The sequence below is a fragment of the Arvicanthis niloticus genome, chromosome 22 (genome assembly GCF_011762505.2).
Source record: "Arvicanthis niloticus isolate mArvNil1 chromosome 22, mArvNil1.pat.X, whole genome shotgun sequence".
NCBI lineage: Eukaryota > Metazoa > Chordata > Mammalia > Rodentia > Muridae > Arvicanthis > Arvicanthis niloticus.
Window position 1 is genome coordinate 19,073,531 of NC_133429.1, and position 14,103 is coordinate 19,087,633.

At 48.9% G+C, this 14,103-nt stretch overlaps 1 protein-coding gene across 5 annotated transcripts; it reads right to left on the reverse strand.

The window, feature by feature from the left end:
* Positions 1–1,956: 1,956 nt before the first annotated feature.
* Socs2 (suppressor of cytokine signaling 2) lies at positions 1,957–8,302 on the reverse strand. Of its 5 annotated transcripts, none has more exons than XM_076920045.1 (3): positions 8,162–8,302; positions 5,310–5,670; positions 1,957–3,555 (listed from the first exon to the last, which is right to left on the reverse strand). In XM_076920045.1, exons 2-3 carry the CDS (start codon positions 5,446–5,448, stop codon positions 3,098–3,100), a joined length of 597 nt encoding a protein of 198 aa, XP_076776160.1. In that variant the 5' UTR covers positions 5,449–5,670; positions 8,162–8,302; the 3' UTR covers positions 1,957–3,097. The 5 variants fall into 5 exon arrangements, with proteins under 5 accessions (XP_076776160.1, XP_076776158.1, XP_076776157.1 ...); XM_076920043.1 differs by lacking the exon at positions 8,162–8,302 and adding an exon at positions 7,651–7,795; XM_076920042.1 differs by lacking the exon at positions 8,162–8,302 and adding an exon at positions 7,123–7,358.
* Positions 8,303–14,103: the final 5,801 nt, after the last annotated feature.

Here is a 14,103-nt window from a genome sequence, read left to right on the forward strand (position 1 = left end):
AAGTCAAACTTTCACACTGACAACACTAAGCAAGACCTCCAAGCTCACACAAGCCAGGCTCGCCGTCCCTAAAAAGCAGATGTCATTTTACCACTTTAGATGGGGTGACATTTGCTCCTTCACTTCTGCTCACTTTGAACAGAAACTCACAGCCGTCATTTAAGTCGGTGGGGGGTGGGGAGGGCGGATATACAAATCCCGCACAGGACATTCCACAAGAACAGCAACGATTAAAATGCCAATAATAAATACCCTCACTAATGTTTCACACCACTCCACACAGAAAAACAACACTGAAAAAAATGCCCGGCCTCTGTTGAGGATACTTTGAGTGAACACGGCTTTGTTTCTGTTGTTAAGTGAGCCAACCAGTGATAAGTAGCATCATTTAGCAGCCACCCAGTAAAGGGGCAAACTCCATTCCCCCCCCACACCTTGTTCCTTTACCCCTTATCATGAGCTCCCGTTTCAGGGGTCTTCAAGGGAAGAGCCATTGGCAAGACTGGCTGGAGGGCTGGCAAGTCCAAGGTAAGGGTGTTTGCCGGTTAAGCCTGAGGCTCAATCCCTGGAACCCACACAGTGAAAGGAGAGAATAGACAAGCGCTCCACCTCTCACACAGATGACATGGCACATGTGTACACATACACACATACACATGCACAAAGAAATCATTTCTTGAAAACGTTTTAAGAGAGAGTGCGACACTAATTAAGGTATCTGTACTAGTCTGGTTGAGGCCACAGTAAAAAGGCTGAGGGTTGCTATTACAGCCTGCTCCGACTTCTTAACTGGATCAGTGTGGAAATATTCACTTCCTATAAATACTGTACTTTGCTCTTTCGGTCCTTACGAGGATCAAATGAGATAATATGCATAAAGTATTGAGTCAGAAGCTGGCACGCAAGGAACTCAATAAATAAATATTAGAAACTATAAAGCAAGGAAAAAAAAAACAAAACTGTCCCCTGATGCTTAACAACATCCTCACCATCAGGATAGGAAAGATAAGGTGACCCATTTCACAGGCCAATGCAGTGAGTCTGGGCTCCCCCGGCCCACCTGCAGGTCACTGAATGCAATACCGTGGAGCTTGTCATAACACCACAGGCACAAGTACCATCAGTCCCAGTATCTGAGGAGACCTATAAAGGGATTCCACAAAGCCCCTTGCTACCAATCCTGTGAGAGTTTTCCCAGGAGTCAAGCATTCTACCAGAGAACAGTTGGTATGCAAAAGTGAGATCCGGAAAAAGCATATCTAAGTGTCCTAATGGAAAGGTTATTGGCCCACCACCCAGCAGAGCTAGCTCTTCTTAAGAGGCACCCAGCAATCCTTCCAGTTTGGATATGCTTAAGGTTTCCTTCCAGGTGTAAAACTGGGGATCTCAAAAACCGCAAGGTAAGATATGTGAGAAGCACGTTCTATTAGTCTGTGTTTTTATAACTTCCTATTCACTCAAGAGTGTGCACACGATACACCAGGTTCTCCTTTAGCCGGCACACAGGAACCTGGCCCGGAAAAATGTAAAACACAGCAAGAAGTGTCTAAACTTCAGAAAAGATGGCACACTGCAGCAGTCACGAGACTGTGTGGCCAAGAGAAAGCGGCTGTAGAACCTGTCATTTTTATTTAGTATTGTTGTCTGTTCAACTTGTTAAAAGCTCAGACCCTGACATAATTTTTATTACTTCTAAACCATTCCTTTTGAAAACACAGAAGGCACGAGGATTGTGCCCACCCGGCCTGCGCATGATCAGACTGTCTTGACAACTCCTAGCTTGTAAACCATGCTTTCTAAAACACGTAGAACAGGTGCAGGCCTTATTTGGAGGCAAGCGAGTTAATGTTCTACCCTGTGCTGATTGCTTAGTTTATTTCACTTGATAGGAGTTTTTATGGCAACCTTTTATTAGCACGGAAATGGACATCTACAACTCAAAGTAATGAGTGCAACTTGTAAAAGTCAGGTTTCTTTTTATTTAATACATTCTAATCAAATAGTAACAGCAGTAAATAAACACTTTGAAAAACAGGCAGGTACCCCCGTATATCTGGAAGAAAAGTAAGTCATAGTATTCTACATGGTAGAAGGGAGGCAGCTGTTGATGTCCGTGGTCAGACAATTCAAGGGCAACTTGAAAAGTTCTAAAGCCATTTCCAAAAAAAAAGAACTTTAATGGCAATAGGTTAGGACTCACAGCTACGTCAAGGGGTAAAACGTCTCTGTCTGCATTGGTTTTTGTTTTTGAGGATTGAGTTGCACCTGTGTAGCGTGACATTCTTGTCTTTAGCCTTAAGAAAAGAGAGAAGTCTTTTCTGTTTGCACCAGTTTGAAATGTTTCTAAAGTAAGGCTGCCTTGAAATGGATTGCTACAGTACTCATTCACGGGGGGAGTTCATACATGTAGTCAAAAAGACAAATACAGGCTCTCAGGCTCTCACGGTGACAATCTTTTTTTCTTTTCTTTTTTTTCTTTCTTTCTTTCTTTCTTTTTTTTTTTTTTGGTTGATTTGATTAGTTGCATAAAACAAGAGATAAATACAAGCATGATCAACTTAACGAAACTCCTACTGGATACGTCAGGATGCAAACTATAACATGTTCTAACACAGACTGATCACCAGGCATCTAAAGTGGAGCTGAAGCCTGGGTCAGCCAGGGTCTTTTCCTCCTTCAGCTAGCCACATGGAAGTCTTTCTCTCCTATGGTGCTTGGACTTTTGACCCAGTGCATAGGGACCCCCAAAAAAGGCAAGTCATTCTGACAGGAATATTCTCTTGCCTTTCCTTGGGACATTTTGGGTTTTTTTGTTTTGTTTTGTTTTGTTTTTGTTTTTCATTTAAAAGGGCCCTTTGGTCTTGATCAGCCATAGGAAAGAAATCATCATTCAGCTGAAAGTACCTAAGGGGAACTTTAAAATATCTAGCTACATCTTCACACCTTTAAATTAGATTAAGCTCAACCGTCCATGAGAAAGAATTCTACGCAGTTATCCAGAGGAGGGCCTCCAGGTTCTCTTTCCATAGCTGCATTCGGAGATATTCTATATGAGGCATGTGTTTAAAAAAAAAAAGAGAGAGAGAGAGAGAAATACTTATACCTGGAATTTATATTCTTCCAAGTAATCTTTTAGTCTTGTTGGTAAAGGTAGTCCCCAGACCGAAGCGGTACATTTGTTAATGGCAAGACGACAGAAATGCTGCAGAGTCGGTGCTGATGTATACAGAGGTTTGATCAGGTACAGGTGAACAGTCCCGTTCCGGGGGGCTTCCGGGCCTGTCCGTTTATCCTTGCACATCTGAACATAGTAGTCAATCAGATGAACCACGCTGTCAAACTGTTTGAGCTTGGACTTGACACATATGATAGAATCCAATCTGAATTTCCCATCTTGGTACTCAATCCGCAGGTTAGTTGGCCCAGCTGACGTCTTAACAGATATAGTTAGTAGGTAGTCTGAATGCGAACTATCTCTAATCAAGAAAGTTCCTTCTGGTGCCTCTTTTAATTTCTCTTTGGCTTCATTAACAGTCATACTTCCCCAGTACCATCCTGGGGTTTTTCATTCAAAAAGAAAAAGAAAAGAAAGTGAAAAAGTTATTATTAAGAATTTTTAGAGTATGGTCTGTACTTGGCAGTCATTTTTCTAGTTGTTTTGTTTTGTTTGAGACGGGGCCTCCTATAGCACAGGCTGGCCTCAATTTTACTTCATAGCCAAGGATAACCTTGAACTTCTTGTTCTTATGGATTCACCTCCCAAGTCCTGGCATTTATAGGCCTGTGCCTCCATGCTCAACAGATTTCTCTAATTATACCTTTTTTTTTTTTTTTTAAAGCCTATGAATGAAAGTTTACCAAGGCCTACTACAGATCTTTTGGTAGGTATTTAATAAAAACTTAAGTCCGTTCTAGGCACAACTGTAAACCAATTTTTTTTCTTTTTAAATGATTTTCTGTAGTTTTTCTTTAAATTGTGTTAAGGTTTTCTTATAATAATCCAAAAGAACTTTTGCAACGTGACAGATATATTTGGCTGAACAAAAATTAAAAAAAAAAAACAAAAAACAAACAAACAAACAAAAAAACCCAAGATACTTTTAGTACAGTTTAACTGAAACAAAAACTTAAGTAAATTAGAACTAAATTAGAAGTCAGGGGACAAAGTAGAAAACTCATCTCCAGTAATTTCAATTAAAAACAGAAGCAACTTTTTTGACTGGCGGGTAGCCCCTTGACCTCCCCCCACCCCCACAAGAACTTGTAACGTTTAGCCTCTGTCAGAAGCCCTAGAAGGCACTACTGTTGACTGCTTTGATTACAACTAGCTAAGTTTATGAGGAAAAGCAGAAAGAGTTTACAGTCTTCACTATATTCTTTTGGACTTTGCCCAGGTTCAAACTGTATTATAACCCCTGTTCTCTGAAATCTCCATTTGATTCATCTTGACCATGTTCTGCATCTCACTTTAAAAAGTAACTCAATAACTTTGAACAATGTGCCCCCCTATTTCAACCGACAGCTCTCTCCCCCACCCCCGCACCCCTCCCCCACGCCACAAAAAATATTACCCGGAAACTTTCCCAAGGAAAGCCCAGGGGCTAAAGGAAAGACTGAAACTTTTTCCCCCTCTCTACTGCTACAAAAGTTGTTTTGCCTCAAAGGTTAAGTTTTCAGAAGCCCGATTTTTAAGACCCAAATTGTTTTCGAGCTATTGGGCGAAAATACAATTTTCTCTTCTTTGCTTTCAGATGCAGGGAGCGCTTCCGCATCGCGGGGAGCGGGCTGCACTCGGCCAGACTACCCCCGCAGCTGCGATCCATAGTCTGTAGGTCTCAGTCAGAACTTGGCTGCCACCATCCCGGGCTGCGGCAGCGGCGGCTGCGCCCGGGAGCGCACGCAGCCCAGACAGGAGGCAGCACAGCTCACTGGCCGCCTGCGCACCCCGTATTAAGAGAGGCGCTGGTTGCTTTTCTCCCACGCGGGTGCGAGCCCGAGCCCCGGCTGAAAGCAGCCTAGGCTCCACCGCGCTGTGAGAGCATTTCTAAAATGAGCCCAGCTCGATCCCAGCCCTCGCCCAAGCCTCAGCGTCTCTCCACTTTGCTGCTGTGGTCACCTAAGAACCGGGCATCCCTCTCCGCGGTTCCCGGGCCCCGGAGGCGAGACCGGACGCGAGGAGACGTAGTTCCATCGCTTTCAGTGCTCCCCACCTGGGCTCGCGTCCCAGCCGCGCTCTCCGCCACCGCCTTGGGTGGGGTGGGGATGGGGGCGCCCCGTTTCGCACTCCTCGCCAGCCGCCAGCTCCTTACCTGTTTGACTGAGCTCGCGCAGGGCCTTCGCCAAACGCGCCGCCTCGGGGGACTGTTCCTCCGGCGACCCCGAGGTCCCCCACTGGCTCCGCGTCCTGTCCGCTCCATTCCCGGAGGGCTCCAGGCACCGCAGGGTCATGAGAGATGAGTCAACACGTCTGAGACAGGTGGTCGCCCGGGTCGGGACCAGTGGACCTCGCGTGCTGCCTGGAAGTCACAGGGTACCCCAAAAGGAGACTGTGCGGGGTGTCCGAAATGGTGGCGGAGGGGGAGGAGACTGGAAGCGGCTGGCTCTTTCTCTCCAAATTCCGTCAGAATGGTATGGCAAAGTCTCTCGCAGGCACAGTCACCCACAGATCGCCTGCGAAGAAACAATGGAACAGAGATTGGGTCAGTCTGGACTGAACCCCTCCGGCCGAGGTGGGGGTGGGTAAACAGACACGTGGAAAATCCCAGGGACTCCTCCGCCTGCGTGTTCTCTACCATTTAACCCCGAGCATCCAGCTAACGCCCTGCCCAACTCTGGGGGAAAGAAGGGTAAAAAGGGCAGAGATCCAAGACACTAAAGTTAGCGTGAGTGGAGGGTTGAGGAGGGCGACAGGATGAGAGTAAACAAGGTGTTTTCCCGCCGAAGAATTGTGTGCAGGAATCGCACACAGGCAGCTTAGGAAACAGTCACCTGCGGGTCCGGATAGGCCTTTGTCATGGGCAAGTCGGAGGAAAAAAAAACAAAACAAAACACAAAGAACAGGGCAGTTCTCTGCACTTGGCATTTCCATCCCAGGTTTCGAGCAGCCCCAGGGCCCTAGGGAGAATGCATCCGGCAAAACCTGGTTCCACGCCCTAAAGCGCCGCAGGGCTCCTGGGTCGCCAGCCGAGGGTGCTGCGGTGCGCTAGCGGCGCGCCAGCCGCTGCATCCCCGCCTCGGAGGCGGCCTCGCCCCCACTCCTGCCGTTTCCCGGAGCACGCTCCGGACGAGGACGCGGGGGACGCAGCGGCGGGCGCTCCAAAATGCGGACCGCTGCTCCTGCAGCTGCCGCCGCGGGCGCTGTCGAGGAATCGGCCGGAGCATGCAGCCCCCGCCGGAGCTCCAAATGAGGCGGGGGCTGAGCCCGCAACAGCGAGCGCAGCGGGCCGTGCCATCAACTGGGACTGAGGTCTTACCTCCGCCACGGCGACTGCCGCCTCCGCACTAGGCAGCCTCCCCGGCGGACACCGGGCGGGGGAGCGAGGGGGCGAGGAGGGGTGTCCGTCTGAGTTCCCCGGGTGACGTTTATTTGTGGAACGAGATGCCTTGGGGATGCAACCGGCTCTATGCTCAGTAGAAGCAGCCGGATTTTTCTGCGCCAAGGGCAGACAAAAAAAAAAAAAAAAAAAAAAAATCCCGGGGATCGTCGCCTAGCTCCCCCTTCTCCGCCCCAGGCTGACACCCCTGCTCGCCAGTGCCGGGTTTCCCTCCAGCTGCGGCGCAGGAGATGGGCGAAAAGAGAAGGGGTGGGGTGGGGGGAGCAAGGGCGGAGGCTGGCGGGGAGGAGCGGGAGATCAGGTTATTAGGATTATAAATTTGGATAGCAGTTGTTGGGGGGAGGTGGGGGTGCTCCGAAGATTTCCCGAGACCGAAAAGGAACCCGGGAGAGGAGGCAGTTGAGTCCGGATGAGGCACAGCCCGGACTTGAACTCTCCAGGGGCTCCCTAAACTGCGGAAGCCCCACGCAGTCCGCCGCTCCGGTGCTCGCACCCGGCCACCCTCCCCGGCCACTGTGCCACCACCCCTCCAACCCCGGGCGGAACCTTCGGGATTCGCGAGCGGTACCTGCCGCAAGCTTCCGGGCTCCGGGCGCAAGGGATCAGGAGGCCGCGCGCCTGGAGCCCCGGCGCGCACTGTCCGCGACCCGCGCAGCGTTGGCGGCTGCGGGAGGAAAGGCTCATGCTTCAGAGGGGGAAAAGCCCAAGGCCCGCGAGCCGCAGAGGCGGCGAGACTTGGCAAGAGTTAAACGTCTGTTCCCCCGGAGCAGAGTGTGCGCGCGACTCCCCAGCCCGGACGCGCCTCCCTCGCTCCCCGCCTCCCGCCCCGCGCGCCCCGCCCGGCCGCGGCGGAGGCCGCTTTCCAGGAACTTTCCAGGAATCCGCCTCACGTGACCGCAGCCCCCGCCAGCGCTTTAAAGAGGCCCCGGCGCTAATGCGCAGGCTTCAAGGGAACCCGGGTGGAGAGAGCCGGTGCGGGTTGCCGGTGGCTGCGGGTGTGGAAGCCTGCGTCTCCGCCCTCCCCTGACCCTGCACCTCGGGGGTGCTCGGGGACAAGGAGAAATCCCCAGCCAATGCCTATTTAAGCGGCCAGTACCTGCCCCTGTCCGCATCGGCTGAGCACCTTGGTCCCGCGAAGGCGCTCAGCCCCTCTTCTCCCCAGCCCTCCATGGAGGAGGGGACCTTTAAGCCAGCCATCCACACCTCTGTGCGCCTGCCAGACGCGACCCTCCTCTCTTCAGTCCCGGGGGTGGGACCGGGGTGGGGGGAGGGGGCGGGGCTCTGGTCGATCCCTCCCTCGCTAGGACACACAGAACCCGAGCTAGCAGGCCACTGCCCAGGTCGACGACCACTCCGGGGCACCTCAGGAAGCGAAGCAGAGACTGTCCCCTCCGCCAGCATCTTGGATGGCCAAGAAAAGAGCGGAGCTGAGCGCCTCCTTTAAAGCTGCGCGGGTTGCTTTCAGTCTCTCCCCCTGGAGCTCTAACCGGTAGTCCCCTGCATCAGCCTTGCCCAGGTCCTCCTTTCCTTCTCAGCTCAACTCCAGCTTGTTCTTCGGGAGATCCACCCTGGCCACCTGCTGTGCCTACAGGGGAGGTGCCCCTTACCTGTGCCCGAGTAGGGTGCGGGGTGACAGGCCTGGTGCGCTTGTCTCTGTGATTCACGTGCAAAGCCAGGGACCCGGAGTTCGGATTGGTCCCAGTACTTCTTTCCTATTGGGGCTCTCACCCCCCCACCCTGTAAGAGGCCACCTGGCCTCTCAGCCTGCATCCAGGCACAACGGCCCCTGAAATGTGACCCACTTTGAATGTGACCTATTTTTTTTTTTTTTTTTTACAGAAAAAACAAAAAATAACACTCATGGGAAAACCGGATTCAAAATTTCGATAACCATTTTTCTTTGAAATGATATTCTGTTGCATCACTGCTCAAAAGCTTGAAAGGTCAATGGCCACTTTTAGTTGAAGCTGTAGCTATGGGGAAGTTGGGCAAGGGAGGCCCGGAGAGGTTGGGGGAGGCGCGGCTTCCAAGCCTTGCCTGGTGCCCCGCCTGCCGGCCCTGGAAGGAAACACAACCAACCAAGGCCAGAAACCCTGAAACAATTTTTAATCTGCAGTAATTTTTCTCTCTTAAATAATTCTCTGCACTTACAGAACGGTGAATGAGAGGGAAGGACATAAGACAACTTACAGGGGCTTTGTCAGCGATGGATTCGTGCGCCTGGGGGGCTGTTTGCTTGGAGTCTTTGTTGGAAAGGATGGCTCTTACTGAAGTTTTAGAAAGCCTGTGTAAAACAGGGGAGTAACAGAGCGGGGCGCTTACCTTCTTTAGATCCCTAACCTTTTCCGTAAAATTAAAAACAAGATGTGAGTGAAAGGTTAACATGAATGGACAAAGCAGATCGGGCTGGAGTTTCTGTGTAGTGGGAGGCCCAAATTAAACTTTTTTTTTTTTTTGGTTTTTCAAGACAGGGTTTCTCGGTATAGTTCTGGCTGTCCTGGAACTAACTCTGTAGACCAGGCTGGCCTCGAACTCAGAAATCCGCCTGCCTCTGCCTCCCAAGTGCTGGGATTAAAGGTGTGCGTCACCACCGCCCGGCCAAATTAAACTTTTTAAACCTCTAAAAATGTCTGGGGTTAACTAAGACCAACATTTTATGTATGGTTGATCCTTTCTTGGTAGAAAACCTCAGAGAAAGTGTGTGCCTATGCTTCCGTACTCCTAAAGAGGTTTTGTTTTGTTGTTGCAGAGATCATACAGACTAATTTTCATTTAATTGTGAGGTGGTGTAAATCTTCCAGCCTCCTCGCTTTACTGAGTACTATGACCAAACACCTGGCAGAGGTTTTGCAAGAGAGAACAGATTGATCTTGGCTCATGGCTTACAGGACACAATCCAACACGGCAGGGAAGGCTTGGGGCCTGGAAGACACCCTCCACGGAGGCAGGAATTAGTGGTGCAGTCAGCTGGAGAAGGGGGAAAGGAAACTGGTATAATTGGTTACTTCTACCACTCCAGTGCCCCACTGCAACAACCCACTTCCTTCAGCTAAGCCCCACAGTGGTTCTCAACCTTCCTAATGTGGGCGACCCTTTAATCCAGTTCCTCATATCATGGTGACCCCCCCCAACCATACGATTATTTTTGTTGCTATTTTGTAACTGTAATTTTGTTACTGTTATGAATGGTGAGGTAAATAACTTTGGAGATAGAGGTTTGCCAAAGGGGGTTGTGACCCACGGGTTGAGAAATGCTGTCCTAAAGGCTTTACAAACTTCAAAATGAGTGCTGCCAGCTAAGAAGCAATGTCCAAATTTATAAGCCTATATGGGATTTTTTTTCTATATGAGCTTTTCTTTGCCCCCTGGGCCTTTGCACAGACCCCCCTTTTCTTTCTCTCCCTGACTTCACTCTTTTTTTCACTCTTCCTGATTGAGTGCACAAGTGGCCTGGCTTCATTCATATCAAAGTTCAGTCCCCTAAACAAAGAGTTACCGTCCACAAAAATTCCTGTAGGCACACAGCTTACTGTAGGTCATCAAGCTACGTAGGATCTTTCAACTTTGGTTTCTAGCCTATTTCATGCCCCACACTTTGCCAGCCTTTCAAATCCTCTACGAGCACTGTAGGAGCCATAGAGGAAATGTCTGTGAGCTCCTGGCAAGCAAATAGGGTAGAATGACATTATGCAATTATGTGGGGGGGGGGGGGTGCAAAACCGGGAGGGAATACAGAGAAAGCAAAGTTAAGTATTTGAGATTTGAGTGTAACTGAATAGGGGTGGATTTATTTTGGTGTTTTTTTTGTTTTGGTTTGGTTTGGTTTTTTTTTTTTTTTTTTTTTTTTTTTTTTTGGCTTTTCAAGACAGGGTTTCTCTGTATAGCCTTGGCTGACCTGGAACTCTGTAGACCAGACTGACCTTGAACTCAGAAATTCGCCTGCCTCTGCCTCTCAAGTGCTGGGATTAAAGGCATGTGCCACCACTGCCCGGCAGGGGTGGATTTTTAAATCTGACATCCTTGAATCTAGTCTTTTTCTGATAGTCACCATTTTGCCCAAGTCGTGTGTGAATTAATGTCTTCAGTTGCCCTGAAGTAGACCTGACCTTATTGACCTTGAACTTGGGCATTGAAGGACCTGTCTCCTGAGCTCTCGGCTTGATCCTGAGCATCACCTTTGGAGATGCCTAATAGGTATCTCTAAATATCCCTGATGACCCCTCCCACTTAGGACAGAAGCACACCGTTCCTCTGCACGCCCCTGCCTTTCCCTGCCATTGATTCCATTGTTCAGCCGCTCAGGCTGAAATGCTCGGGGCATCACACAACTGACTGCTCTCGTACACACACCTGTTGTCCAATCTTTCCACTCGGGGTTTCACAATGAACTTAGACTTGAAGCGCTTGCCATATGCCTAGTGCACACGGGGACAAACTAGCCTAACCTCTGCCCAGGTCACTGCAATGTCTCTTACATGGCTTCCTTGTCCCTTTACAGCCTCTCCTTGACAGAGAAGCAAGAGTGCATATGTGGAAACTGGGTCGTTTCACAGTTTTTCCTCTGGCCCAACCCAAATGACTACATTGCAGCCAAACAGAAGACCAAGCCCTGCCCTTTGCAGGGTCTTGTGAGATCCATTCCCAACTTACCTCCTTCAGCTTTGAGCCCCAGGCCTATTTATATTTATAACCCACTCACGCCCCAGTCAGACTCAGCCTCAGGCTTTCTGGACTCCTCGAATTTTCTAGAATGCTCTTCTCCTGCTCCTTCAGGTCCAGTTGTCTACTCCACGTCTTGTGTTCGTCCAGATATCTATATGGTTTGCTCCTGATAAGTTCCTTAGATCTTTATTTACTGTTCCTTTCTCAGCAAGACTTATCACACACACACACACACACACACACACACACACACACACACACACACACACCGCTCTTCTAGGCCCTAACGCTATTCACTATGATGTTTTATTTGAGGAGGACAGAGGGCCTTTGGAACAAGGTTTCACTTGGTAGCCCAAGCTGGCCACAAACTCAAGGGACTCCTCCTGCCTCAGCTTCCCAAGAGTATAGGCATGAAAGGTGTGAGCTGTTGCACCAATTTAGATAACATTTTATGTACCTGTCCAACTTACAGTATTTCTTCTCTTCTAGAATGTGAGCATCACGAGCTTTTTCCTTCCACCGCTCACAGATATGGCTGCTGCTTGTGCACCTAGAACCATCTTTAACATGTAGGATGCATTGGACATCATTGATTTAAAAAAATGTAAGTAGGAACGAACAAACGAATGAATGAATGAATGAATGAATGAATGAATAGATCATCAACAAGACTTCCTGATTGCACTTCCCAGGTGTAAACCATCAACTTGTTACATATGTGACCTTTGGCAAGTTAGGCTCCTAGGAGACAGTGATAGAACCTATCTTATAGGGATGTTGTGCCTGGTACCCACGGAACAGATCTGTAGCCCCACAAGATGTCTAACAATTAATAATAACCCATGAAAAGAGTTTTGGCACTTAGCGCATTCTCTCCAAGGACTGGCTGGTATTTCCATTGCCCTTCTACTCTCAGAGAGTTTGGTTGTGTTCAGTATGGTGAAGCTTGTCTTACTTTTGTCTATGTGGAATGAAATGACCACTCCCCCACCCCCATTCTCCCACAAACTTCCATCGGTGGCTGCCCAAGAACTCCAGGGAGTTCTGGTTCAACTTTAAAATGTACAGGGTAAGCGAAACTGGCGGTGGCGCAGCGGCCTGCAGAGCGGGGCCTTCTGCCGTCTCTCTCTATCCGCGTTCGAATTCCGCTCCCAAGTCTCATGGAGAAAAAAAAATGTACAGGGTATTGCAGCTGGAGAGATAGGTCAGTGGTTAAGAGCACTGGCTGCTCTTCCAGAGGACCTGGCTTCAATTCTCAGCACCCACAAGGTGGCTCACAACCATTTGTAACCCCACTTTCAGGGACGATCCAATGCCTTCTTCTGGCTTCTGTGGGCAGTAGGCACGAACATGATGCACGGACATACATCCAGGCAAAACACCTCACACACACAAAAAAAAAATACAATTTTTAAACAAATAAAACTTATAGAGGATCAAAAAGTGATGGCAGGTTTACGCCATTACACAGAGACACCCACTAGATGAACAAATGAATGAATACGTGTCATTTCAAAGGTATTTTAAAATACTGATTGTATCATGACAAGTGGGAGGAAGCATATTTGTCAATGGAAGTGAAGTACTCTCTGTGCTTGAGAGACTGGATTCTCACAGGTGACTTATTTTATTCTTCTCTGTACCTGCCTAGATTTATAGACTTCTGGGTGTGGTACAGGCTACATGCAACTAAACACCTTCCATCCCAGCCCTCAGGAGACAGAGGCAAGAATATCTCCATGAGTGTAAAGCCAGCCTGCTCTACATAGTGAGTTCCAGGCCAGCTAGGGCTACCTTAAGAGACTGGTTTAAAAAAAAAAAAAAAAGTCTCCTTCAGGTTCACTGTGACTCCCCAGGCCTGGTAGCCTAGGGTGCTGATTGCAAGAGCTGAGCGGAATGACTCTATAGGTACTTCTGAGAAACAGAGGTTGCCATCAGCAGGGGAGTGACATGCTTGGACTGCTCTGTCAAAGGTAGTCAGTCACAATCAGTTCTGGGAAGGCGACGATCTCCACCAGTGCAAGACAGTTTTTATCTCCTTTCTCCTCCCCTAAGGTGTTCTAACCACCGCTTGTCCCCTTTTTTCTCAATACAGTCAGCCTGCCTTGAGGCCATTTCTCCTTCTTCACCAATATTCATAAGACATTCACTGAACTCAGGTCTTTGGTCAGAAAAGCTTTCTCAATTTGATCCTGTTGGCGATTACACCCTTTTTTCTGCCTTAACTTTTTACATGCCTTTGCTGATACCTGGCACGGCAACGGTTGTTCAGATCTCATGTTTGTCTCTTTTCCCCACGGGAATGTGAGTAGAAACTTGATCTGTGTCTTCACTGCTATACCCCTAGTACTCTAAACAGCCCCTGACATAGTAGGCCCGCACCAGAACTCATCAGATGAGGGAGGAAAAAAATCACCAAAATGGATGGAGTGCATCATTAAATCCGGAAATGGAAGCCTTTCTATCATCTTCTTTCTGGCTTGCAAACCTTCCACTCTTCATCTTATTCTTGGATGTGCCCCGTGGCTTACTCTCATGATTTGCTCCACTCTTGGGCCTGTGATTCAGAAGAGCCTGGCTCTCGTGAAGTTTTTCCTCGATCCCTTGTGAGTGTGACACCCCACACACACACATGTAGTATCGAGTATGGGCAAGATCACCTGATCCTCAAATGCACATGAGTTCTTTCAGTGTTCTGGGCTTTTGGGTTCACCCTTTAGAAAGGTTTCAGTACAGTGCAAGGGACTTCATCTAAGGATAATTCCAACAGGGGCTGAGACCTCCTGGGAGAACACAAAGAGATGCTTTGCAGACACCTGGGAAGCATCATTCTGACCACCTGGGAAGATCTCAGCTAACTTCACAGAAGAGGGGACTTTTATCA

Excerpts from the sequence above, each read along its gene's own strand:
- Socs2 (XM_076920045.1), bottom strand. The coding sequence starts at position 5,448 with ATGACCCTGCGGTGCCTGGAGCCCTCCGGGAATGGAGCGGACAGGACG. Across the intron at positions 3,556-5,309 it reads GCGCGAGCTCAGTCAAACAG|GATGGTACTGGGGAAGTATG; the intron begins GTAAGGAGCTGG and ends GAAAAACCCCAG.